The 25,851-nt window shown below is 24.6% G+C and overlaps 1 protein-coding gene across 1 annotated transcript; it reads left to right on the top strand.

Moving 5' to 3' along the window:
- Positions 1-66: 66 nt before the first annotated feature.
- LOC107445162 (ubiquitin carboxyl-terminal hydrolase 3) lies at positions 67-22,147 on the top strand. Its single transcript, XM_016059505.4, has 15 exons — positions 67-295; positions 2,249-2,309; positions 4,964-5,050; positions 5,380-5,457; positions 6,347-6,428; positions 7,277-7,371; positions 7,472-7,585; positions 8,237-8,350; positions 9,485-9,708; positions 11,998-12,087; positions 14,844-14,962; positions 15,900-16,019; positions 16,997-17,070; positions 19,106-19,146; positions 19,960-22,147. The coding sequence occupies exons 1-15, from the start codon at positions 214-216 to the stop codon at positions 20,082-20,084; spliced, it is 1,506 nt and encodes a 501-aa protein (XP_015914991.1). The 5' UTR covers positions 67-213; the 3' UTR covers positions 20,085-22,147.
- Positions 22,148-25,851: the final 3,704 nt, after the last annotated feature.

A 25,851-nucleotide genomic window follows, 5' to 3' on the forward strand; every position in this document is an offset into this window, starting at 1 on the left:
AAATAGTTTGTAAATTTACTTTCACTTCAAAAGCGCTACATGTGGCAATTTTAAGAACTATCAATAGCAGTAATGAATCTATACAAATAAAACCACTATAATTATAGATAATATGTTAGCACAATTATTTGTGGTGGTCGTCGTTGAATCCGAAAGAAGAAAGGAGATTTAGAAACATAACATAACTGACTTGATGTTAACATTCTTATTGAAATGGAATGCCCCCATCTAAACAATTCTATTAAAATTGTGAAATCCGTCAATAGAGATAAATCCCTAGAATGGAATTGTTTTAGTGCGTACACAATTTTATTGTTTCTTTTTTCACCGCTAATATACAGCAAAATAATACTCATGTTTATGCAATAGTTTTTTTTTTATTATAAAAACATTTCACGTGTTTATCTTAACATGTATTTCTAGACGAAATAAATAATTTCAGATTAAAATTCTTGTGGAAATTGCACAAAATTTACGTGTAGTTAGCCTGTAATTTTTTTTCTCTTTTTGCTATGTGCATATTATACAGTACCTTCCATTGTTAAAGTTTTTCGTTTGATTTTTCAAATTTCTTTGTTAATTTTATTCATATTAACTCTTATTAATGTATATTTTATCAATTTATATTTCCTAGTTCTCCTTAAACTTGTCTCTTAGAAGCTATAAATTAAATTCACAGTTATTACTGTTACTTTATGCAAATCTCAGAATAATTGCCTATAAGAAATCTCAGATATATTTACATTTTATTCGCTTTAATTTGTATCATTATTTAAAAGTCCTGTATGAATAATTATGATTTTTATTTTCTGAACATTATATTATGTAATTAAGTTTACAGGGCCATTCTTATTTAATGGTGAATTTTGGATTACTGTATAAATAAAATATTTTTAATTTCTTATTTTTAATCTTAATATTATTATATATCTCTTTAAAAATTAGAAAGGAAAATACTAGCACTGGTAGTTTGCTTTAAATGACATTTTAATTATTTTGCAAATTTTTTCAATTGAACTTGGTAATAATCTCCCAAATCATTGCCATAATCATCAAACCTTTAAATAGCTTAGATTGCATCAATATAAGAAAATAGTGATCATCTCTATAACAAATTAAATTTATTGAATCTGAAATTGTTATTTCTGTTAAGTTGTCAATAGCATTTAGTATTTTTCAATTTATATTTAGTATTGTATTAGTATTCTCAATTTTTTTAAAATTTTTGTCGCTATTCATATCAGGAGTCTGGCTAGGTTTTTCTGAGAGGTACCTATTTTGTGAAAATTTAGACATAATTTGTGAAAAATTAAAAATTATTTTAAAAAATCAACACAGAAATATGGATTTATCGTTTCTTAAGGGATGCAAAAATAAAATTTTAAGAAAAAGTATTATCGAAAAAAGAAATGCTTTATGATATATGCCTAAAATAAATAAATATTTAACCTCCAGCAAAAGGGGTTGTGTAATAAATGGTTACTAACTACACCGAGAACTTTAAACATATTGATATTTTATTTAGTAAACTCAAATTTTTAAACAAATATTTGACACATGAAGACTATTTTATGCATTATATAATACAATTTTCAATATTTTGTTCTGAAGTTTAAGGGTTTAAATTAAAATCACTTAGAAAATTTAAATGTTCTTTACACTTTAAAGAAAAAATAAAGAATATCTTTTTTGAAAATGATTAATTTTTTGCCTAATTTCTGTGTAGATTAGCTTAAATAGGAATTTGAAGTATGGATTTAGATTTTATAAACATATATCTTTCTGATGATTTAAACAATTGATATCTTCCTCTTTTTTATTAAATTTTACTTCTGTTATTTTTTTTATGATGTCCCATTAGTCAATGATATTTAAATTAATCTTAATAATGTAATCTAGTTAATTTTTTATACTCTTTTAAAATCTAATAGTTAGATGCAAATACTTCTGATAAGTTTGAATTTTTTTTTTTTTTAATACTTTTGGATTTTTTAAAACAAATTATTTTTTTCTAAAGTACTACATATAAATGAATGTTTTTGAAAGAAATATGTATATATTTTTAAATATTCAAGAAAATCTTTTTTTAAAAAAAGTATTTGTTTTATTGTATTGATAGAGCTGCACTGATTTAAGTTCTTGATCAATAATTTCCTTGAATTTTTAAGATTTTGTATTATTTTTTTATTTTATTTATTCTACTCTTTTAATGTTTATATTTCAGTAATATTAAAATTATTAATTTCAGCTTGTAACACAAATAAAAGTCCATGGATTTGTATTCACTGTGGTGTTATAAATTGTGGAAGGTAATTAAAGTTTCTTTTAATCTCTATCTTTTTAAAACTTTAGATTTCATGTTATTAAACTTAAAATATTTACAAAAATGAATTTTAAGTTTGTATAAGGAAGAATTTTTGGCATCCAAAATTGTCATTGAACATAATAGGTATGTTTTACTGTCTAAAACTGTCAAAAATATTAAGTTATGGAAGTATCAATGTAATGCATTATTTTTATTCCATATTCTTTTACTGAAAATGCATAATAGTATCTTGTGTGATATTTTTCTTTTAAATGTTTTTGCAAGTAATCTAGCTCTATATTTCTAATTTGTATTATTGTTAATTTGTATTTTTTTTTATGATTCTCTTAAACGAATTAGTATTATTTCTTCATTTATATTTCTTTTTAGTACATATTTTATTTTTATTATCAGTTAAAGCCTATTACCAAAACTAATTAAGCATCATTGGCATCAATAATAATATGGCGATTGAATAATAGTGTGACGAGGTATGCTTCTTCTAAATCAATAAGTACTATTTATCCATTAATTTTGACTTTTAGTACATAACTTGTTCTTTTTTATTTCCATAGTAGTTATTACTAAAATTATTCAAGAATCACTGGCGTCAATAGCAGGGTTCATTGATTTAAATCAGCTTGATTTAAATCACGATTTAAATCATGATTAAAATCAAATGATTTTTTTAAAAAAATCATTGATTTAAATCAACTGATTTTTATATATATATTATATCGATTTTAAAAGTTAAAAAACAGTGCTTTAAATTATTGATACTTTTATTATTTTCTTTTCTTAGTTTTAAAATTTATTTTAAATAAATTGCTGCATTAATTAATTTTAGTTAACGAAATTACTTTCTTTCTTGGAGTGTGTTAAACACATTTAAAATTACATGTTTAAAAATCTTTTGATTCTTAACATTGAAAGTACAGATTAAAGTAAATATTTAATGCTGTCTTAATATAGACTTGCATAGCTGTAGAAAGTAAATAAACATGCTTTTTTTTCAAAAAGCAAATGTTAATTAAAATTCTACCTTTTGATTAAAAAAGCATGAAATTTAAATCTACATTATAGTTTATCGATGGAAATTTCTATATTTCTAAAGCTTGAGGTTATATTAAAAAAAAATTACCTTAATATGCCAAAAAAAGAAAAAAAAAAAAGCTGAGTTCAGATATTTTTTTCCTGATATAGTGTCATTCTTCCCTATCAAAGTCTATTTGAAGCAGTAGGGTTATTAACTGGTTTTTATTTTTCTTCTCATAATATGTTTACGGTATCTTTGAAATTATCAGATTTTCTTTTGTGAAAAAAAAATTCCAATGAGTACATTGATTTTTTTAAAAATGTTTTTTAGCTTAACTTATGTATTTTGATAAAGGATTAAAAATGAATATTTTAACATAAAACTATATAGATTGAATATTTATTATTTGATGAATAACAACATTTATAAACACAATCTGTTGCATTTATTTTGCCATTTTATAAATCATGAGGGAAAAAAAGAGATCACAATTTTAAATTAAAATTATGCTGTGATAATTGAAACTTTGTGTTATTAGTTAAAGTAGCATTCTTTAAATTATCAATTTTATCTTGTCTTTTAATTTCAATCATGCCTTTGTATCAAAATGGTCGTTATGCATTATAATGAAAAATAATTTTAGTAAGTTAGAGCTTCTAAAATATTGTTATAATATAGTTTTAATATTAATTTAATTTTGATTAAACATTTATAAAGTTTTTTTGATCATAAATTAAAGCTCTTATAGTGTATTTAAATAAAAATCAAAAAAATCTGATTTAAATCAAAAAAATCCGATTTAAATCATAATAATCCGATTTTTTTTAAAAAAATCAAAAAAATCACGAACCCTGGTCAATAGTGTGGCGATTTTTAATGTTTCTCAAAGATGAATTAATACTATTTCTCAAACAATTTTACTTTTCAGCTTATACCTTATCTTTTATTATTCTTATTTACTGTTGATTTTAAATACTACTTTATTTTAAAGAAATGCGTTTAAGCACATTACTATAAACAAAAGATGATTGATTTTAGTTACTTTAGAAATATAGTCGCTTAGTCCACTTAGATTTTGCTAGAGTAACTAATCAAACTATTTAAAAATTAATTAAACAGTACCATGAATTTCTTTTTTGATTAATGTCAGCTATACTACACTAGGTAGCTATACTAAGCTAGCAGACATCAATCATGTTACCTTTTGAACAATTTTTAGAATGAGAGACTGATTGTTCCTTACACTCACTATCCTAACTTCGAGGTGTTAGCCCAAATGGTTCTGAAGTTATTAGAAAATATGTGCATATGCACAGACTAACTCTTCATTTTGTTATTATAGATTCTCTAAAAGGGCACGAAAAATCTTCAGTGATAGTTTTGTTATTGAATCCTTTCTTCATGTGCCACTTTTTAATATAGAACAACTGATTTTTTAGGCAGGAAAAACACTAATAAGTAGCAAAAAAGAATTTTTCCAGTTTATGTTATTGTCTAGTATCTGATAACACTGTGGTAATTATAAGAAATAATTGTTATTATTTTCTCTTGATTCTACCTGTATTTTATAATCCAAATTTGAAAACTATTTTTATGTTAAAAAATTATTTTTTAATGCTTAGGTACGTTAATGGACATGCCAAAGCCCATTTTGAAGAAGACAATAATCACATGATTTGCATGGACTGTGAAAATTATTCTGCTTATTGGTAATTATTTTTAGTATCTGTTTATTGGCTGTATTATAAATTTCAAGACTGTTAAAGTATTTGTTCAATTAAGGTTTGCTGATTGTTGGAAAATAATTGATTGATCTTTCTTGAAAGGTTTTTATTCTCTATATATTTAGGTTTTGAATGTTCATATAGTATTGAAAGTATTAAAAATGTATATGGTGAAACTTATAAACAGTTAAACTTATCTTTCTGGGTCAATTTCTTTTTTGTATATTAGTTTCGAGCTATTACAAGTACATTAGTTACAATTAAGCTGCAATAGTATTTATAGAATTTTTATTCTCATTCTTTTTTTATTTTAGCTATATATGTGATGATTTCTTAGTCAATGACTGCAAGGAACTTAATTTTCTTCGAGAGCTATTGCAATCAACTAATGAGTAAGTATGTTTTTTAGAAGATTTCTTACAGTACAAGATTTCATGGATATGAATTATGAAACATTTTTTTAAATATATCATACTATTTTATTAAAAAAATGAGTACATTTATATCGTTTCTGTTACAATCATCCTTTATTTTTATTTTTAAAGGAAATAATTAACTCAAGGTAAGACCATCCAAAAAAACTTTAGAGATTTTTCAATAATTTGTTTTATTATGCAAAAATGCAAGTTACTACCATTTATTTGAATGTCACTTTAATAGTGTTTTATTATAATACTATTTTTGTGCAGATTTGCCTAGTTTTAAAAATCATGTGCCATAGCAATGCTTTCCGCCGAACATTTTTATCTGTTATTATTTTTTTTAATGCTAATTATCTTTGATGAGATCTCATAAAATTATTAACCCTAACTTTCACGATTATTTCAATTTTTATTATGTGATTTCTAAAAATTTCAAAAATGGGATTAGAGGAATTTTTTTTGCCTACATTCACCAACTAAATATTTATAAATGCAAATTTTACTTATACATAATGTCAATGATACACAACTAAGACTATTTCACTTTCTTTTTGTAATTACTTTTCTTCTGTAATTTTTTTACATCAATGAGATTCTAAATAATGTTATGATAGTTAAACAAACTAACTTTTAAAATTCTGCTACTGGGTTTTATGTAATTCATAAAATTTCTTTTCAAAGTTCAACACAAATTTTTTTTTAAATTGGCAATAATTTTATTTTGTTTATATAGTTTTTGTTTATTACAATGCTTGGTAGAAACTCTTAAGCTATTAATTAAGCATGAAGTTATATGGGAATGGTCCATCTTCAATAGAAACAGCTTTTAGTAATATCCATATACTGATATTCTTTGCAGGGGAGAAAGCAATAAATCAGTCAAGCGACAAGTTTTGATTGTTGAAGAAGAAGAAAATAAAAGATGTAAAAGATATAAAAAAGTTAGTATTGATTGATTAAAGTGTACTAAAATTTTGTGTTATGAAAATATATTTGGCTACATAGCATCTTTAATATATATATGTTTTTACCTATTATAACTTGAATTGAATTTATTTGAATTGTTCGATGAAATATGTGATTTATAAACACCATTTTAAACAGAAGAATTAAATGATTATCATCATTGACATCATTTTCAACTTAAATTCATCTTGAAACCATCATTGCATTTTGGTAAATTTGCTAATTCTCCAATTTCTTCTTAACTGTCATGACACAACATAATAATAGTGTGTTATGTGTTAAAAAAAAATTGTTTTTTATTATTCTTTAATAAATTTCTGAAAGAAAACAAAAAAGTGATAACTGTTGAACTGTAAGATTTTAATGCTGCTAATTTAAGAACTACATTTACAGTTGATGCTAAATATAAACTATTCTGAACGTCCAATCAAAAATAGATATTATAACAGGAGGTCGCCATAACCTAAGTGTGCAAAAATAATGCAAGCATGTGCTTCCTACTTAAAAAGCTTGGCATATTTTAACTAAATGATGTAAATATCTTTTTTTTAAAAAAAAAATTGTCAGATTTTTGAACAATTAAAGAAAACATTTTTCATATGATTTTTGTCAGATTTTGAACTTAAATATCACAGTCCTATTTTAAATATGAACTAGAATTTAATGGGAATTTGTACAGAAAATAAAATAGATTATTATGGATTGAAATAAATGTGGTATTTATTTGAAATTCTTGATGAGTATGTTAAGTTTATGTGAACAGCTGAAATTTATTTCTGTTATGATTGTTAACTATATATATATTGTATTTTGTATTTTAAAGGGAATAAAAAAGAAAGGTTATTGTAAAGCTAGAGTATCTGGACTTAGAAATTTAGGAAATACTTGCTTTATGAATGCAGTTTTACAGTCTTTGAGGTACATTATTACTTTTTTATTTTATAGTATTTTAAGTATTACATAGATTAATATTGTAAATATATTAATTTTATATTAATGAGAATTTTTTTCCCCTCAGCAATATCAAGCAGTTTTCTTGTTACTTCAAAGAACTACCGTCATTAGAACACAAAAATCACAAAAACGGAAAGAAAAATAATCATATCAAAAGTAATAGCAATGGAAATGATGTGTAAGTTATTTTAATGTAAATACTTATTAATTTTTGTTTCACCACATTTGATAATTTGAGAACAGTGAATACTATTCACCAAAAATAAGATTAACATAGATTAAAAATATAGATTTGTGTCAATTTCAGAAATTTCTAACACTATGACACATGTCACGTACAGCAAAAAAAAATTCAAAATTCACAAGATACATATGTATTGAAATTTTAGTAATTTTCTTTTTATTTATTCTTTAAAAATCTTCAAATGAAAAGTGAGTGAATATTTTATTTTATTATCTGTTAGTTATCAAGAATAAATTTTGGAACTTTATTAATTTAATAAGTCTTATTATTGTACTCAGTATATGTGATGGTCATAGGAATTATTGTATGTAGATGAATTGTTTCTTATTTATTTAAATTTGAGGCAAGCAAAAAATAATCTCTTTCAATTGCTTATTGCTGTTATAATGTTCAAAGGAAAACTAATTCTATAATAAAAAATAAGTAAGTTGATAAATCTGTGGTATATTTCAAGAGTTTTGATAGTGATATATAATGATATTTATTTTGAGAAATAAAATTTTTTTATTCATTGTTCGCCAGTTTGTTTTTATTTATTGATAATTTTTAAAAAAAAATTTGATCATGGAATTATCTTTCTAATAGATTATTGGCAGAAGAATTACGAAAAACTCTTATTTCACTACGACAGGGTAGCAAAAGTGCTATATCTCCTGAATCCTTGTTTGCTGTAATTTGGAAAGTAGTTCCTCGATTCCGGTAAGTATTTTCTTTGGAATTTTTTTTTCACTTGGAAATTAAATCTACTTTCTTAAAAAAACCTAATTAGTCTTGGAAATAAAATAAGGAATTAATTATTTATTCAATTACTTTTTTAAATTAAGCTCAGTATTCTAATTATTTTGTGTTTTGATTGCTAGCAACTCTTTTTTTTCTTTGAATTATAACTTATAGGGCATTGAAATATTAATGCCCATTGCTTAAGTGTTAATATTTTCCACTTCTAAAATCAAATCTGTAATTTAGATTGTAATTATTAGTTACCATCCACCTTTAGCATCCATCTGGTCTGCCGTTTTAAATGTGTAAAATTTCTACTGGAAGGTTAAAATCATTCAGCAAAAAAATAAGCTAATTCATAAACAACACACATTCCACCTGTGAAAGAGATTTTCAATTCGCTTTTGTGTGTTAACACTTTTAACTCTTGCACATCATTAAGCATCTAAGTAGATTTGACACAAACGGTTATTGTAAAGTTTATGTTATAAGGATTTTATTACACAGTATTACATATTTTAGCATTTTAAACAAAAAAATTAATTTGCATAATTAGATTTTTGAAAGATACCGAAATAATTTCACACTTTTAAGTAAACCATGCATTTGTCTTCAACTAATGCTGTATTGGCAATTAAAACAATTAAAAACTTAGATATTAAAATATTTCTGTGTATTTTATTTTAATTATTAATTTATTTATTTTCCTTCTAGACAAAAAATTGTTAAGGTTTTAAAATTAATTGTGTAGGACTACAGGTTTTATTTTTGGGGATTTCCCATTTTCTTATTTTAGTTGTAGTTATTTTTTTCATATTCTGCAATTGAATGAAGAAATAAATTTGGATTATTATTGAGTTTATTTTACATTAGATAAATAGGTAATTAAAACTGAATAAATTTGCTTTAAATTCTTTGAGCATTTTGTTTCGAAAAGTCTTAACTCTATAGATTATCTCAATAACTGAAATTTTAATATTTCATTCTTAAAAAAAAAAATTTGAGCCGAACTTTTATGTTATTATTATTTTTATTGAATCTTGTTTTAAAACTTGTTGATTCACTGATATTTATAATTGTGGTTATTGTTCTAATCCAAAAGAATTTTTTTAGTGGTTACCAACAACAAGATGCTCATGAATTTTTAAGATACATGTTGGATCGACTCCACATGGAATTGCTGAACATACTACCTTATCCTAAAGATCAGAGTACCTTCTTCATTGGAGCTAAGGGAAAAGCAACAATTGTTACTACAATATTTGGTGGCATTTTGCAAAATGAAGTGACTTGTCTTGCTTGTGGTACAGAATCCAAAAAGCATGATCCTTTTTTAGGTATTTAATAACAATTACTTGATTTGATGAATAATTTTGAATTATGATTGAAATTTGAATTTATCTTAATTTTTTTCTTCTGGGGTAATGATGATATTTGTAACCATATTTTGGTGACTTTAAGTCAAAAAATCAGTAAGAAAACTTTTTTAAATCTTAAAATAATCACGAAGCTGTTCTTGCTTTTTTTTTTTTGTTGAATTACCATTTTTTCTAAGCATTATTTAAAAAAATTCCAACTCTTATAATTTGATTTTTCAGGAAAACATTTTGTTTTAGTTCAGTTGAAATGTTTGTTCCTGTTAAAAGTTGACATGTTTTTTGTTAACTTTTATTTAATTAAGAAAATATTTTGTTAGGAACTTATTAGTTATTTTTATTCTGGAAAAAAAAAATTATTAGCATTCATTATGAAGTTATAGACAATATTTTAAGGAAAATAAGTTTTCTGATTTATGTTGTTGGTAGTTAACTGTGTGGCATAAATTTATTCTCTTATTTATTTTGTAAGGTTAGCAATGCAAACTTTTATTATTTCAAAGTTTCAATTTTTCAATTCAATTTTTTAAAATGTCAATTTTCAGTAATTTTTTAATAGTTTCAAAATATTACTTAAATTAAAATTTGTGAGAACTTACTTCTTCAAAAAGCTTTGACTTTGGTTAAAGGTATACAATAGCTGTTAGATTTCAGGGTTCCCACTGTCCTTAAAAGTCCTTAAAAACTGCATAATTTTTATTTTGTTAAATAAGGGCCCTTAAAAGTACTTGATTTTGGTACAAGGTTCTTTAAAGTCCTTAATTTTTCTGCATCACTATTACTTCATAGGAACAATTTTTTCAGTCTTGCAAAAATATTTAAAAAAAAGTCATTTTTTACCACCTAAAATAAAACCACGCATTAACAGTAAAGCATTTTAGAGAGACAAACTTTTTGGCATTACTTAATATTTAGCATGATTGGCCCAAGACTGAATGTTATGCATGCCTAACAGCGAAATATCAAGACTTGTTTTAATAATTTTTTCAATGTGTTTCCCAAATTTCATTATTTACTATTTTTTTTTAAATGTATGGAAAGAAATGCAAATCTTAATTCCTGCACTTAATTTTACAGTTCAATTTCAGTGAAATAATTAAAAATGGAATGCGGTTTAGTTTCATAGATGTTGTTAACATTTAACAATCTGAGAATATTTCTTTTTAAAACCCAAGCCCGGTGTGCAGAAATTACCTGGTCCTACTTTGGTGAACCCTGTTAATTAATACAATTATATCAGTATAATAAAATTGTACACATTATAATAAAATTGTTTTGTATTATTTTTTTTATTAATTGATTTTTTTTAAAAGAAAAGTAAATAACTGTCACTGGTGATATATTCGATGATAATCATGCTATTTTTAAGGTCCTTAATTTTCTTAAAGAAGTTCTTAATTTTTTCAAAAAAGAGTCCTTAAAAGTCCTTAATTATTGCTTTGTTTAAAAAGTGGGAACCCTGGATTTGAATTCTTCATTCGGATTGCACTGACCACAGTGCTTGTGCAAAATATCCCTCTCGCTACACCGATCAGGGGCTAGTAGAGTATTTGCAATCAGGTTGACTGTGAGAAAGGTTTTTGTGGTTTTCCACTTTTTGCAATGCAAATATTAACTAGTTTCACTCACAAAGTCCTCTGCATTATTAAGTTTGTCTCAATGCTTGATCTAGGAGTTCCCTTGTCTTCTGGATTGCATTCAAAATTACAAGGTTACTAAAGTTAACGTTGATAACTACAAACATAAATGCTTCCTTTGTTCAATGCCTGTTATAAAATAAAATTAAGTCTCATATTTATTGATTAAGCATTGTTATAAAATTTAAGGGTGTACTCAGAAATTAGCACGTTGAAATAGGTAACAACAACTGCCGAAAAAAAAGAAAAGAATTAGAATTTTCATAAGAATTTTTAACCTCATTAAATATTCTGCATTTTTAGTAATTTCTTCTACAATTTTGTAGTTAATCTTCTGCTATTTTAAAAATTGGGGTTGGCAGATATGTCCATGGTTCCAGAGTTCTTAGAAGTCGGCAGGATGGTAAAATGGAATCTGCAGGATGGTAAAATGGAAATCATTGAGATTGTTAAAAAAATGTGTTTCTGAATTTAATGAAAGTTTGGTTTTGATTAAAGATTTAGTTTTGAATTAATAAAAGATAGAGATTTTAAATTTATGAAATTGTATGAAAAACTTTGCTATAGATTTTTATGTTACATTCCTATCTGTTTATTATATGCTGTTTTTTAGATCTCTCGCTAGACATTCCACCTACTGCACTAGGAAAACCATTATCCAATAAGCCAAAAGAAGAAGAACTACCTAGTCTTCAGTTGATTGGTTAGTCTCAATCATTATAATTGCTTTTTTTATATTTTTTAAAGAAGTATTATTTTTTTTTACATATTATATATAAGAGAAAAAAATTTCAAATGTGTTGTCCGATACCGTGAAAGCTGCAATCCTCTTGTTTCAATCTAAACACTTAGTTAATTTTGGTTTGAAAAATGATTGTGTAGATATGATGTGGTTTAATGTGATGTTTTTTTTTTTATAATTGTCTGAAGGTGATGCATATTACAAGAGAACAAGAAGAAAAAAAAGTATGCAGCAGTACCGAAATTTATTTTGGCTTTAATTCAAATAGCAGTGATGTATATAAAATAATTTTAAACTTGGTGAGGAAAAATCAAACTGATTTAACCCAACTCTAAGAATTAAAACTTTATCTTCTCTAACTAAAGCAAAAAAACATGAACTCAAATTTGATAATCCTTTTCTTGTTGTCGAAGGTAACATGCATAGAGGAAATGGAATAATTTGTCCCTTCCCCCGCCTCTAAACTTCAAGGTTAGAAAAAAACCAGTTTCCTCTACTCTCGCATGGAAAAAAGGAGCGTAAATAAGACAACTTTTCTTCCCCAGAATAACCTTATCTATACGACTTCAATGTAAATAACTGGAATTTTCCCACCTGATAAGCATTCTCATTCACTCTTCTCCCCTATCCCTACATTCAGTGCTTTGTTGTTTGAAATGAGAATTTGGGTTTTGATCTGAAGAGCATTTTTAAAAAAAAAATCGATTTAGTAAAATTTTCTCTTCTCACAAGTCCAGTTTTTAGAGTTTACCGAATTTTAGAAGTCTGTATTTTCAAAGTTATGTAAAGGAAACAAATTAAGCTTTTGATTTATTTAGTGTGGTTTTCTTTTTTAATTAGATTGAAACCATATGACTACTTTATTCTAAGTTAGTATTATTATTTGTAATAAATATTTTCAATTTTACATTCTTTTATAATTTTGGTCACTAAAATGATATTTATACTACATCTGTTAACATTTTGCTCATGTTTTTTGTGGAAAATGGCGGTGAGCTCATAAAATGCTATGGAACTGAAAATTTTTGCTCTGCATACATTCTCTCTCTTTTTTCTCTATATATATGTATAACATCAACTAAATATAAAAAATGACTCTGATAGCTAACTTCTGGATTGGGTTCGTTTAATTTTGCTTGAATTGAGAATATTGTTTTGCAGCTTGGCTGCTCCTCAAAGCCTTGCAAAAAAATTTTATTATTCTCTACCCAGAGGTCTGTCCAGGCCGAATTTACTACCGTTTAGCGATACCTTCACAAATTCAATTTTAGGAAAAACGGTAGTTTCACAAATTCAACTTTAGGAAAAACAATAGTTTCACAAAATACATTTTCTTAAAATTTTATTTTTGTATCCCTTAAGAAACGATAAATCCATATTTTTGTGTTGATTTTTTAATATAATTTTTAATTGTTCTCAAATTATGTCAACATTTTCACAAAATAGGTACCTCTCAGAAAAACCTAGACAGACCCCTGCTACCATTGATTAGAGCGTTTAGATCTTTCACTTGCTTTGTAACAAATTTTTTATGCCTCTGCATTAGATGTTTTACGAATTTTTACTTCATCAACTGCTTTTGGCACATTTATATTGAGTCTGCTTTTGTCACATGCCAAAAAGAGAGTCAACTATTGCAACCCTTTTAAATTTAAAGTTCATTTGTTTTATAATCATTTTTAACAACCCTAGACATGCATTTCATAAATAAAAAAGGAAAGCAGATCTATATCAAATATTATCCTACAGGTCAGGCAACAGTTATGTTATCAGTCTGTACCAAATTTCGTAAAAATATAGTAATATATAAGCACATTGTAGTTACTCACCTATAAAACTTTTATCTGAAATCTTGTCTTCAAGTTATACCAATTATACCTTAAAATTATTCAAATAATACCTTAAAACTTTACAAAAAATACCTTAAAATTATACAAATCTTTAATCATTGTTTTTGCAGATACATTACAATATAAAATTGACTCCACAGTCATATGAAATCTTTTCTCATACAGCAAATTTGTTAGCATTCCTGGGCTCTATTCAAATCAAAACACCTCTAATTAAAAATGGCATTCTCGTACTTTGCCTATGTATTGCACATCACCTGAAAATAGATTTAAACTTAAATTATCCATGCAGTGTTGATAGATTGAAAAAAATATTTAACTTGAAAAATAATTAGTGTAGTTGGTTTCTGGACAAATTTGTACCGAATAATCAAACTTAAAATAAATATTACATTACACTTATCTACTCTCACAAGTACAATTTAAATCCCTCATGGACAGTTATTACTACAGTACTAAAAAATTCTTCGATAAAAAAAATTTTGAAAACTGAAAATTTAAGTTGATTTTTTTAAATGTGAATTTCAATGTTAACATCTATCTTGATGTTACGTTTCAAAGCTGAGACTCGCTCAAGGCTTACATATGGAATATTTGTTTAATTTAAGAAGTTTTTGTTTAATTAAATTAAGAATAAGTTGATTAAATATTTCACTTACCTGTTAATCAAAATTGTAATGGTTTATTCCAGCATTTTTAAATTTTTTGATATCCTTATGAAATTAAATCAATTGTTGATTTTTCTAAAAACTAATTAAAGAAAATGAACACTAAAAGGCTTATTTTTTTAATACTCCCGGGTTTGCTTTAATTCTTGTTATATATTTAAGAATAATATTCTTATATATTCGTAAATTTTTTTTTCAGACTGTCTGAGTAGTTTTACTGAACTTGAAGAATTAGCTGATAGTGAATTGTACCTTTGCCACTCTTGTAAAATTAAACAAAGATCAACTAAAAGATTTTGGATCCGCCGCCTACCAAATGTAAAGTTAACTTTTTCCTTATTATATTATTTTCATGAATATAGTATCACTAACACCATTCTATAGTGCTGAGAGTTTTAATAATTATTGTATTTTTAGTTGGGATACTAAGATACAGTAGTTTCTTTAGTATGCAGAATTGCCAACTTTTTCTGCTTCACAGACAATATTTTCTAGCATTAATAAAATTATTGTTTAATTTATGATTTTATAAATTTAATTTAATGTGAATAGCTTTAGAAGTACTTTCAAATTACTCAAATGTACAGATGCCACTTTGTGCAAGTTATCTCATGGTGTGGCCCTTAAAATGTTGGCGAATTTGAAATGAAATCCTGCAATCTGTAGTTTTAGGATCTCTACCACTTTATAAAGTCTTTTGCAGGAAGTGGAATAGTTGGCATCTCTAAGTTTGTAGTACTTGAAAGCTTTTGCAATTCTTTCTGATTTAGAATAATTTTTGAATATGATAATGTATATATCATATTAATAACAGTATATTAATAATAGTGTATATCATCACTAAAATATTTAATACACTAATTTGATGTAATCTTATTTTTCTAATTCATTTTTCATCATGTACTACAATACCAGCTTTTATTATTTTTATTTTAACACATCAGCTATTAACAAAGATTTTCTGTATTTTTTAGAAATTCATTTGTTTGTATAAAAAAAATTGTGGCAAAATAGTAGCAAGAACATTTGTTCCAATGGTGATATTTACACAAAAATGTTCTTTAGTGTGTTTTTTCCAAATGCATAATTTACAAATTTTTAGAATTTCCATTAAAGATCTGCTCAATACTGAAAAACATCTTGTTGTGTTCTTGAAAATCATGGTGGTTCCATAAAAATGTTTTTAATATTTTATTTAACTAAAATTGTTTCTCTTTTTGTTTTGTTCTAAATTTTATTTTGAATTTCTTTACAGGTATTATGTTTACATCTCAAACGCTTTAGGTGGAACAATTTCTTTAGAACAAAAATAGACAATTACATTAATTTTCCAATTCAAGGCCTTGATATGAATAAATTCATTCTGGTTAATAGGGTAAGAAATACATTATTTTTTATTTTCCCTCTCTTTTTCAGACTTTTATAATTTATTATTTTCATAAACTTTCTTATATGTATTGATGTCATTTTAAAAAATCTATTTTATTTTAGTTTTGGAATAATGTAGAATATAAGTCAATTTTTGGCAGTTTGGTTCCAAGTAATATTTAAAAGAAAAGTAATAGTTCATACTTTAAAAGTAGAATTTTGCAATATTTGACATATCTCAGCATGATTTTTTCTTTTCTGTTTCTCATAATGATATTACTGTAATATGCTTTTCCTTCTATTGTGATATACTTTTGGTATTAAAAAATTTCAGTTGTAAGAAAAATAAAGATATGTAAATAGGTCCATATTTCTGAAATTCTTTTTATTTTATGAAGATAGTCGAACTGTTTTGAAAAAATAGGAAAAGAAACTAAATAATGTGTACAAATAATTCATCATTTATCTAACTGTCTCTTTTTACTGACTGTGTATTAATGCACATATTTTTATGTAAAGATAGATATGTTGTACAATGTATTAAAAAAATGCACCAGCCATTAAAACCTTTCTTTTTTTCTGATACGTATTTTGGTTATGATACACTGAATACATTTATGCTTATGTGATAGTTCAAATGTATTGTATGTGTATTACGAATTTATAATTCAAATTATTTAAGTAAAGGCAATAAAAAAAAAATCTTACCTTTTGGACAATTGCTTTCAATTAGCACTGTAATTTGTTGAATCAAAGATGAATAATTTGAAATCTTGAGGAGTATACATTGAAATAAGTTTAAATATGAAGGATAAATTGTGAAACAGTTATTGCATATTTTTTTTAAGAACTGGTACAAGCATACCAGTGTGCATCAGTAGAATCTTATCAGTGTCCATTACTTAGTTACACTGTTATTGTCAACTGTTAGATTTTTCAACATAGATTTCTATTTATGGTAGCTCAATTTATTCTGTATTTTAGCATGAAACTAGAGGAACTTCAAGTGGTAGTACACTATATGATTTAGCTGCTGTGATAGTCCATCATGGAACAGGGTAATTTATTCTAAGTTTTCTGCTTCATTTTATTGTTCAATTTTATTAGTATTTTACTTTTGTGAAAACCTTGCTTTTTCTTATTTTTACTTCAAGTGTTTATTTTTATTACACTTTCTAAAAAATTCCTAATGATTTTTAAAAAAAATGTTGTTACAATACTGTTATCCACAGACCAATAAGTTTAGGGCTCAATCCTCACTGTTTTGAAAACACATATAATTCAAAAATAATAAATGTGTGATGAGGTAGTTGCACATGAATCAAATTCCTCATAATTATACTACTACATACCTGTGAACTTTTAATCCTTTCAAGGATGATTTTCCCCAGTGGTATTTAAATGGAATTTAAATTACAATTTTCGACAGAAACATTCGCTGTATTTAAATCAAGCTTATGCATTCCACAATAGTATTACATATTAATATATATGCTTAATTTTTTTAAAAATAGTGGTGGATCAAAAAGATTATAAATTAAGTTTCTAAATGCAAGGAATATATAGAAAGCATAAATTTTACTACTACTTAAATATAGAAATAAAATTTTACGCGAAATGCTTAAAAGTTGGCAGGTATGCTACTATATAATACAATACTATAATTTTGTTTAGTTGGAGTACAAATGGATAATTGTGTTGACCTGCAAACATATTTATTTCATTTTTGTGTAAACATTTATACTGCATAATTTTGTGAGCATATTCAATAAGTTATTATTCTAATAACATATTTGTTCTGTTTTGCGAACATTTTCGTTCTTCTGTTCTTATTGAATGAAGCCTAGTAAATAAACAGAGTTCATTTTAAAACTTTATCTGTTTTTGAATTAAAGCAAACTTTTATCCAGTTAGCTGGAAAAAAAAATCTTCAAAAAAAAAAACAAACAAAAAGAAAGAAAGATAAAAAAAAAAGCATGAATTATCCAAAGCATGCTGCAATTGGATAAGTTTTAAAATGTAGAACACAGATAATTTGCAACCATATTAACTTTTGTAAAAGGAAACGTTTATAATAAAAAAATTATGTTAATCAGGAAAACTAATATGAATTTACTTTTTTAACCATTTGTTCAAATATTGCCGATGATTGATATTATTCATTATTGAAATATTCTTCCAAAATTTTATTTTTAAATGATGGCAGTTATGATATCAACTATCACATTATATCAACTGTATTATGATATCAATTATCATATTATATCAATTGTTTAATTTTATCAACTGTAAACATTTATAGTAATTTTAAAATGTTTACTATTAAAACATTTCTCCCTTAAATGATGAAAAATTGATGTAAAAAATGTGCACGATAGAGCTTAAAATTATTCGAAATTAATATTTCATACTCATTAACTTGTCTATAAGTTTCAAAGTCTCCTAAAAATGGCTACACGAAATAAGTGTTCACTTTGGTAAAAAAGTGCCTTAATAGATGATGAACAATAGACATATAAACGAAATTATCAAAACAATTTGCTTCATTAAAAATTTTTTTTTTAAATTTTCTTCCTGTGTCCGTATTTATAATAACTCTCAAGACTTAGTACATGTCACATGCATTTTGTAAGTCAGATAATTGAGATGTATGCAGTTTATATCACAGAGATAAAGGTGTTATTATAAATCCATAATGAGTTGTGAATTGTTTCCAATTAAATAATATATATATATATTAATTTATGACATTTTGTTTACTAAAAAAAATTCTGGTTGGTTTTTTGGCTTTGGTTTTATTGTCTATTCAATTAAAAGTATTTTGTTTGGCTGCTATTAATTTTTTTCGCAATAATAAATTCACTTTCAGTAACTCTCTTAAAAATTATAACGGAATATTAATCTGTAAATTTCTTACTGCTTTAAGTTTCTTGTAGTAAGGTATAAAACTTGTTCAGAAACATGCATAATTTTTATTTTATTTCATAAAAATATTTTCAAACTATATATTTTTTTCCTTTTTGTTAATTGTTTTAATATTGTATAGTGATAATGTAAATGTTAATCGATATTTATAAAATATTGTTTTTCTAGTGCCGGTTCTGGTCATTATACTGCATATGCTACTCATGATGGTAATAATGTTTTCATTTTTAAACAATTTAAATTTTTTCTTTATTGAAATACTTTCCCAATTTTAACTTTTATTTAAGATTTTTTCTACTGTCATTGGAGTACATTTTTTTTATTTAAAATGTTAAAACTTTATAACTCGTTATAAATTTCTTTCAAGCTAATATCTGTAGATATTAATATGATGTAATAGTTTTTATTAGTTGTTTATAAATGTTTTTAATATTAATTAAAATTATATGAAATATTAATTGTTATTAAAAATTATCTGCATGAATGTTCTTAAATGTTCAGGTTAATATATATACGTATATACCTTTCGAAGTCTCCTGTTTTTTAACGGAAATTCCTGTATTTTACAATTATCTCCTCTTTACCTGTATATTCTCAAATTTCTTTGTATTTACAGAAATTTAAAAAAAAAAAAAAATTGACAATAAAATATCCGCTAATGGCAAAAATACTTCTCTTATTCCTAAACAGATGGTGATATTGCCAGTAATGCAGTATGCTGAGTGTTTGTAGCTTAAGTAATAAAATAATAATTTAAAAACAATTTTTTTGATTCAGATTTATATACATATTTTTTACTTCACTTAATGTAAGTGCTTTTATTATTTCCAATTTTGACTTACATGATTATGCATGATGTATCAAAACTTTAGTCATAGTCCAAAAAATTTCGATAGTAAAATCTTTGTTATTTTATTTCTTTAATGTTAATATTGGCAGGTATATATAAATATAATTTTTTTCATCTAAATTTCATCATAATTTTTGCTTGCTATTTGGTAATCGGAAGTAATTTTTTACAGGGTGTTGGCATCATTTCAATGATAGTTCAGTCACAGTGACTGATGAAAAAACTGTTGCTAGTTGCAAAGCTTATATTCTTTTCTACATTCGCAGAGAGGTGAATTTGACACCTTTTAGTGTATAAAACCATCCTAAATGTATTTATATCAAGTCTCAGTATCGACACTGATAAATTACAGTTAAGTGAAAGAAAAAAAGGTGATATGGACTTGTTCGAGTTTCCTGATGATGCTTCTGAATGTTTTGTTTTAGGGCCCAAGTTACTGCATTTATTTTCTTAATATAAGTATGAATATACTGCTAATAGCTTTCAAGTTCGGTTTTTATGTTTCATGCAATCATTTGCTTGTGAGTATATTGGGTTCTGTTTTTAGGGAATAATAAGAATTAATAACAATTTGCACTTCCTTCCAATGCTAAGAATATATGAATTATAGTCATAATATGATATACTATAAATTATGGCCATAAGCAAATGGATTGTGGTGAATAGATTTGGCTTATAATCATAAAATTTGTCATGTCAGAGTGGATACTGTAGCTATTCATGTATATATCTGTGATTACGAAATGGTTATCTGCCAATTCAAATCCTGCTCAGTTTTACTGTTATTTTAGTTCAGTTTTGCTGCTATAATTAAATACAATACTTGCCGCTTATAAAAATCACATTCGTTCAGAGGACATTTGATTTCTTTAGACAAATGATTTTATTAACTGAAAAAAAGGTAATTAAAAGATAATTTTGAAGCCTTTTTTTATTTTAATTAGAAATTAATGACTATATTTCATTTTGACTGTTTTTTCTATATATTATTATTGAGCATGAGCTGCAGTTTTAAATTTACAGAAAGATTTTAAAATACTGGTGAATTATTGTTTGAAATAAAATGTGTCGCATTGTTTAAAACTCTCTGAAAGGTTTTTCGATAATACCACTATAGTGAAGTGTAAATTCAAATAAATTTCGGAAATATTCTTGATTCTCATATCTTGCTTTTTACAGATTTGATTTTGAAAAGTGGCTGATTTTATAGCAGTGATTTTAGTAGTGGTGGTCACTGTACTTAGATTATTTAGAAAAATATTTTTAAGCAAGCTTTTTTAATGTTTTATTTTGCCAATGATAAAACAACTAACTTTGATTTACTTTTTTTCAGAAAATATTAAATCAATGTTTTTATTTCATTGGTTATAGGAATAAAATATGTGCATTTTAACTCAGGCATTTTATTTATATTAATATGTTGAAAATTTTGAAATGAAAAATTAATGTTTTTTTGGTAAAAACTGTCTTTAAAAGTAAATAAAAAATCAATGTCTGAAAAATGTTGGTTATAGGAATAAAATATGTGCATTTTAACTCAGGCATTTTATTTATATTAATATATTGAAAATTTTGAAATGAAAAATTAATGTTTTTTTTGGTAAAAAGTGTCTTTAAAAGTAAATAAAAAATCAATGTCTGAAGAATTTCAAAAAGCCCTTTTTTGGAATACACACCTAAATTACAAGAAGAAAAAAAAAGTCTAAAATTATTGTTGAAATGTTTTTTTTTTTTTGTGAGATATGAGAAATGATACATCTAAATTTACCATTTTAGCTTCCGAATTCTTTCAAATAATGATTTAAGCAGAAACACAATATTTTAAATTTCACTCATTTTATAAATTTTAAAAAGAAATATCTTTTTGTTTGTACTTTATTTTTGTTATCTTGTTAACTTTTTTGTCTACTGTGTTAGTCTTTAATTATTGTTTTGAAATCCTAGATGAAATTGACTGAACGAATTTTTAATAATTAAAAATAGTTTATATTGTAGTAGAATATTTTTTGTCAAAAATTTAGTGGAAAGTTTCATTGAACGAAGATGATGAAATCAATATAAAAATTGCATTATGAACCCGAAGAATTTTTTTTATTTAAAATGAATGGAAAATAGATGTGATAGTTATTTACAGAATGTTTTTTAATCAGTTAATCTGTGAATTTAAATATTTTCAGAATTTAAAAAAATACACTTTAATCATCTATAGTAACATATTTTCAATACAATTTTTCCTTATTGCATTTAGTTGAAAGTAATAATAGACTAAAAGAAATTCTTTTAATCATTATTGTTCTGTTTGATGGCAAAATTTGCATGAGGAATCTTTTTTTAAGTTTTTAAAGTTAGTTTAACATGAACAGTTATAGCTTGTCGATCGCTAAAAGATTTAAATTTCATGATCATAATTTCATTGTTTTTAATCATACAAGTTATTGTTGAATTATTATTGTATATAATTGATTTGTTATATTTTGTGTGTTTCCATTATGTGTACAAATTTGTGATTGTAGTTTTATACATGGCACAACCTGAGTGAATTTATTCTTAAATATATTTGTTTTCCCACTCTTGTTTGACATATCTTGTACAGTCCCATATTGCTACATTTAAAGACTATTTCAAAATCTCAGCTAGCTGAATTTGTTCAATCAAATTCAAATTAACGTGTTGAATTAAATTTAAAAAAAAAATTATTCATGGATTACAGAATAAAATACCTTTAGCTTTGAATAAAATATAAATATTAAGAATTTTTATTTATTACACCTGTATATATAAACTATTTTAGAATAAACAATAGTTCATGAATTTTACTACAGTTACCTTGAATTGTATTACTTTATGGTTCCTACCTATATAAAAGTCATTTTTTATTGTTCCATTTATGCCCAAATATTTAAAGTATAATTCTAATTTTATTTGTAAAGCTTCTTAACCCAAATAAGTATTAGTACATTTGAAAATTCAAAGTATATGTCATTGTTATTTGTTCAATGTTCTGCATATGGAACATATACTAAAGAGTCCTAGCTTCCCTAATATGGACATGTCTAATGCAAGACTTGATATTACTAGCTTTTGAAAATGATCTGTTTGCAATATCATTAACCATTGTTACTGTACATTAAAATTATTTCATATTTATAAAACTTTAATTTAGATGGAAATTGGCAAAACGTAATAAGACTTACTCAAAAGGCAGATTTAACAAATATTAAGATTTTAAACAAGTATTCGGTTATGCAGTGTTGCACAACCTTACATACTCTATTTCTTCATTACATACTATTCTCCCTATTATTACATACTCTTTTTTTATCGGGTCTTTATTGTGCTACTATGTTTTCTTATGCACACTTTTTATGATTGATTATGATGTTTAATATATATTTCCTGTGGAAAATATTTTGTTTAATATCTCTTAGACTTTGTTAGCATAATCAATTAATTTTTATAATTAATAATTTAACATATTAATTCTTGGTGCAGCAGCCCCTATGACATCTAAATTAGGAATTTGACCAAACATATTTTTTGTTTCTTAAATTCATATCGTGACTTATGGTATTTTCGTTTTGGGTATTTCAGTATTAGAAAATTTAATTCCATTAAATAATATGAGAAAAAAAGTTTTTCATTTTTGAGGCAGCATTGTTGACTATTTTTATAGCTTTGCTGGTTTCCATAAAAGTAGCTCTGGAAATAAATTTTATGTAGTATCAAAATCAAATGTGTAGTCTGATTCTGTGTTAGTTATTGAAATAGTTCATTTCAATACTTTAATGCTATAAATTTTATCCATTGGGCATAAATGTTTTTTTAAAAAAAAAAAATGAGTTTATCAAATTAAATTCCCATAATTTAGTATGGAAAGATGAATGATTTGTTTGCTATTGTCAAGTTGTATTGCACATAAATGGTGTAATTATGTCTTGTCATTTTTTGAATGTGTGTATAAGTGGAATTGTAAAAATAAGCAAACATAAAAAATAAACTATTTTTTCTGCACATTTGTAGTACATAGTTTTTTCTTATGCTGCTGCTTTAGAATTGCATATATTACTCAGTTAATTCAAAGCATCACACAATTCGATCTTTAATGCTTCCATTTCTGAATCTTCATTGCTTACTGCTACTTTGTCTTCCATTGTTTTGTACAAAGGAAAAAAAAATGCTAAATTTTCCTTATCATTAAATTACATTCCTTAAAAAAAATCAATTTTAAAATGTACTCAAACTTTTTCAATAAGTTATTACTGTTTCTCTAGAAATCTTTGATGCTTCCGTTTCTGAATTGTCATCGCCTACTGCTACTTTGTGTTCTATTGTTTTGTACAAAGATAAGACAGCTACATTTTCATAAACTATTTAAAAAAAAGAAAATCAATCTTAAAATATACTCAGAATTTTTGCAGTAAGTTATTACAGTTTCTCTAGAAAGCTTTAATATTTCCGTTTCTAAATCTTCATCGCTTACTGCCACTTTGTCTTCCATTGTACAAAGAAAAAAGGCTAAATTTTTATTAACATTAAACTTTCAAAATTAAATAAAATATCAATTTCAAAATATACTTAAAATTTAATAAAAAATTTCTTTAAGTATTTTGTTTCTCTAGAAGTCTTTAATGTCTTCCAAAAGTTTTAAGTGCTCATGCTAGGAACCTCTGCTCTAGACTTTCCACTAAAAATTAATTTGGTTGTAATAGGAAAATTGATATTTTTAATTAAGTTGCTACCACTTTCAAATTCTTATGCTGAATAATAAAATAAATGACATTAATTTGCAATCACAAGTAAAGTTAGCCAAGCCTTCTATGGAGCAATTCAGTTGGATCTGTGTTATGCATAATTAGAACAAGTGCCTATTCTCACTTTTAAGTATTTTAATTAGAAAAACTGATACAGTTATGTACCCTATTACACCTTAAATTGACTAAGTCCTAAGATAGAATTTTTACTAAAAATTTACAATTCTAATAAATATTTACTTACGGTCTAGTAACAATTCAAAAAATTAATTGTTTTATATTTATAAATCCAGCTATGTAAAATGTTATAATGAGAAGAAAATTTAAAATTAAGGAACAGCAAAAAGACAATAGAGTTGTAGAAAAAAATGAAGTAAAACTTCATTTTATCAAAATCTTAAGAGTTCAAAAAATTTTAAGTAAATCATATAATATAAAAAAGCATACGTCATGACTGTCACAATTTAAATCACATAAAAAATGTTTTCATTATTTATAAGAAATTTTATTATGCTATTCTTTTAAATTGTAATATTCAATTATATTGATGTTATTGAAATTCATAATAAAAAAGGCACTTAATTACAATTAGCATTTATTTTATTTCTCAATCAAAACACATAATGCATGCTTAATTTTTTTTATTAAACAGACAATAAATATTTCATAGATAAAAATAAATACCATAAAATATATTCCATTTTTCTAACTTTTTAATTATTATAAAATCATATAAATTTCTATTGATTTTTTAGCATTTTTCAAGGGCTTAACACATTAAGTTCTAATATTTGTGAAAAATGTTAGTAAAACATACCATCATTAAAATAATAGCAAGTTTCTTTGTTCTGTCTACAAATACAGCTATATGATTTTATATATACTTATTTTCATTACATTAAAAAAAATGTATGAAAATTCAAAGTGAATCAACAATAAAATGGAGAAATATAAATAAGTGTTAAAATGGCAAAAGTTGATAAATATATAGAGCCAAATATAACCAGACAAGTTAATTATATTGATGAATTGTAAATTTTTAAAATAATTAAATGTATAATGCATTTTCTTAAATCACACAAGTCAAAGTTTAAATTCATCTAAAGAAAGAAAGAAAAAACATTTAATACATGCATATTTAAAAAGTATGAATAAATAAAAAACAAAATTTTTCAAACTGCATAATAACCATCATCCATACAAAAAAATATAAATTAAATAAATAAAAATATATTTTTAAAATTTATATGTAAGAGATGTTTATAAAACTATATTAATAAAATTCACAGAAAAACATTTAGAAAAAGTTGTGA

The sequence above is a fragment of the Parasteatoda tepidariorum genome, chromosome 7 (assembly GCF_982258835.1).
Source record: "Parasteatoda tepidariorum strain Cologne lab strain chromosome 7, Ptep-v5.0, whole genome shotgun sequence".
Taxonomy (NCBI): domain Eukaryota; kingdom Metazoa; phylum Arthropoda; class Arachnida; order Araneae; family Theridiidae; genus Parasteatoda; species Parasteatoda tepidariorum.

Coding starts and splice junctions, on each gene's coding strand:
- LOC107445162 (XM_016059505.4), top strand. CDS start 214: ATGGAATGCCCCCATCTAAACAATTCTATTAAAATTGTGAAATCCGTC. Junction 7,586..8,236: donor AATAGCAATGGAAATGATGT/GTAAGTTATTTT, acceptor TCTTTCTAATAG/ATTATTGGCAGAAGAATTAC. Junction 14,963..15,899: donor GGATCCGCCGCCTACCAAAT/GTAAAGTTAACT, acceptor ATTTCTTTACAG/GTATTATGTTTACATCTCAA.